Source organism: Primulina huaijiensis, chromosome 4 (genome assembly GCF_012295235.1).
Source record: "Primulina huaijiensis isolate GDHJ02 chromosome 4, ASM1229523v2, whole genome shotgun sequence".
In the NCBI taxonomy this organism is placed as follows: Eukaryota; Viridiplantae; Streptophyta; class Magnoliopsida; order Lamiales; family Gesneriaceae; genus Primulina; species Primulina huaijiensis.
In genome coordinates, this window is record NC_133309.1 from 21,524,980 (window position 1) to 21,527,581 (window position 2,602).

General features: G+C 41.3%; 1 protein-coding gene across 1 annotated transcript; it reads left to right on the plus strand.

Moving 5' to 3' along the window:
• The first annotated feature begins 664 nt into the window (after window positions 1–664).
• On the plus strand, window positions 665–1,348 carry LOC140974972 (uncharacterized). Its single transcript, XM_073438465.1, has one exon. It carries the CDS (start codon window positions 665–667, stop codon window positions 1,346–1,348), a length of 684 nt encoding a protein of 227 aa, XP_073294566.1.
• The last annotated feature ends 1,254 nt before the right edge of the window (window positions 1,349–2,602 follow it).

Consider the following 2,602-nt stretch of genomic DNA (forward strand, 5'->3'; position numbering starts at 1 on the left):
AAGTTTGGTACAAGAACCAAACATGACAGTGGTGGAATATTCATCCAAGTTCCACTCATTGGGAACTTACTGCCCAACCATCATGGGAGACGAGGCCTTGAAGATACATCGCTTCAAGAAGGGATTGAACAGTCGCATTCAATCTGCCCTTGCGGTTATCGAGCCTAATAGTTTTGATGAATTGATGGGAGCCGTCATCAGGGCTGAGAATGACATCAAGAGACGTGAAGGTGAGAACAAACTCAAACGTCCTCAGTCAAGCCAGTACCAATCGGGCCAACAATTCAAGAGGCCTAGGTTTCCAAACAACCAATTCACAAGTGCTCCAGCCAAAGAAACCACTTCTTCGCAATCAAGCAAAGAGGAAGTCATGTGCCAAAGTTGTAGATTCGTTCACACTGGTGAATGCCGTAATAATTCTGGAGCTTGTTTTCGTTGTGTAAAGATGGGCCATCGCATTGCTCAATGCCCTTTTCCAGATCCAAGGAACGGTCCAGCAGGTGGATCAACTCCAAACAAGCCTAAGGAGAACAATCCAAATGCTCGAGTCTATGCCATCACTCAAGAAGAGGCTTAAAACTCAAATGATGTCGTAGCTGGTACTATTCTAATCAATAATATACATGCTTATGTGTTATTTGATTGTGGTGTTATGCATTCATTCATGTCTAAAAGATTTGCCAAAAAGTTAGGAGCTAAACCTGATAACCTAGAAGAACCATATAGAGTAGCAACTTCTGCAAATCGGATTTTAGAAACTCGTACTCTATATCGGGATATTAGTGTTCTCATAGAAAATCAGAATTTCAAGGCAAACCTAATTCAACTAAACATCGTGGAATTCGATGTAATTCTTGGAATGGATTGGTTAGCCAAGAATCATGCTTTAGTAGACTGTCATGGAAAGACGGTAACCATCAAAGCTCCACACCAAGAGAAACTTTTATTACATGGTAAGACAAAAGAACGCAAGACTATTCTTTCTGCTTCTCAAACTTGGAAAGCCATGAAAATTGGAGAGGAAGTTTATCTAGCTATATTAAGCGAGGTAAAGGAAGAAACCACACTTGAACTAGAAGAGATTCTGGTAGTACAAGAGTTTCTGCATGTCTTTCCTGAAGAACTACTTGGCATAATCCCCGACCGTGAAGTGGAGTTTGAGATCAACTTGATTCCTGGGGCTGCACCGATCTCAAAAGTACCATACAGAATGGCCCCAGCAGAATTAAAGGAACTCAAGGACCAACTCCAAGAGTTGTGGGATAAAAAGCATATTAGACCCAGTGCATCTCCATGTAGAGTTCCTGTCCTATTTATAAAGAAGAAAGAGGAAAGCATGAGATTGTGAATTGATTACAGGGAACTGAACAAGATCACAATCAAGAATAAGTATCCGCTTCCAAGGATAGATGACCTGTTTTACCAACTCAATGGAGCTACAGTCTTTTCCAAGCTCGACTAAAGGTCAGACTACCACCAACTAAAGATCAAAACAGACGATATTCCAAAGAGGGCCTTCAGAACAAGGTATGGACACTATGAGTTCATGGTAATGCCGTTCGAGTTAACAAACGCTCTGGCAGTATTCATGGATCTCATGAACAGGGTGTTCAAACCGTTTCTTAACAAGTTTGTTGTGGTATTCATCGACGATATTCTGGTATATTCGTCAACTGAGGAAGACCACAAAGAACATCTTCGTCTCACCCTCCTGACGCTAAGAGAAAAAGAACTGTACGCCAAGTTCAAGAAATGCGAATTCTGGCTGAAGAGCGTCATATTCTTGGGACACATAATATCAGCAGCAGGAGTATCAGTAGATCCTAAGAAAGTAGAAGCAATATCAGATTGGCCTACACCGAAGACTGTGACAGAAATTCGAAACTTCTTGGGATTAGCAGGGTATTACATAAAATTTGTTGAAGGATTCTCTTCAATAGCCATACCTCTCACCAAGCTCACACAGAACAACTCTAAGTTTCAATGGAGTGAAAAATGTGAGCAAAGCTTCGAGACTTTGAAGAAGAAACTTACCTCTACTCCGGTATTGGTATTACCTATGGAAGGCAAAGACTTCACCGTCTACAGTGATGCTTCCAAAGGAGCTTTAGGATGTGTACTCATGCAAGAGGGAAAGGTGATTGCATACGTGTCGAGACAGTTGAAGCCGTATGAACAGAATTACCCAACACATAACCTGGAGCTAGCTGCCGTGGTGTTCGCACTGAAAATTTGGAGACACTATTTATATGGTTCTAAGTGTGAAATTTTCATTGATCACCAAAACCTCAAGTACTTGTTCTCACAAAAAGAGTTGAAAATGAGGCAGAGACGGTTGATTGAACTCTTGAAAGACTACGACTTGACAATAAGCTACCTTCCAGGCAAAGCCAACAAGGTAGCAGATGCTTTAAGTCGAAAGAATACGAGTAAGGTGATCCTGACATCGCTTTCAGTACAACCATGTCTTCGAGAGACAATCAAGATAAGTCAAGATAAAGATTCCGATTTGGTGAAACTGAAAGAGCAAGCCAAAGAAAGGAAATCACCAGATTTTGAGACGGATAACAAAGGAATCTTGTGGATGAAAGGACAATTGTGC

What these genes read in the sequence shown, in the direction of transcription:
- LOC140974972 (XM_073438465.1), top strand. Translation starts at nt 665, where the DNA reads ATGTCTAAAAGATTTGCCAAAAAGTTAGGAGCTAAACCTGATAACCTA.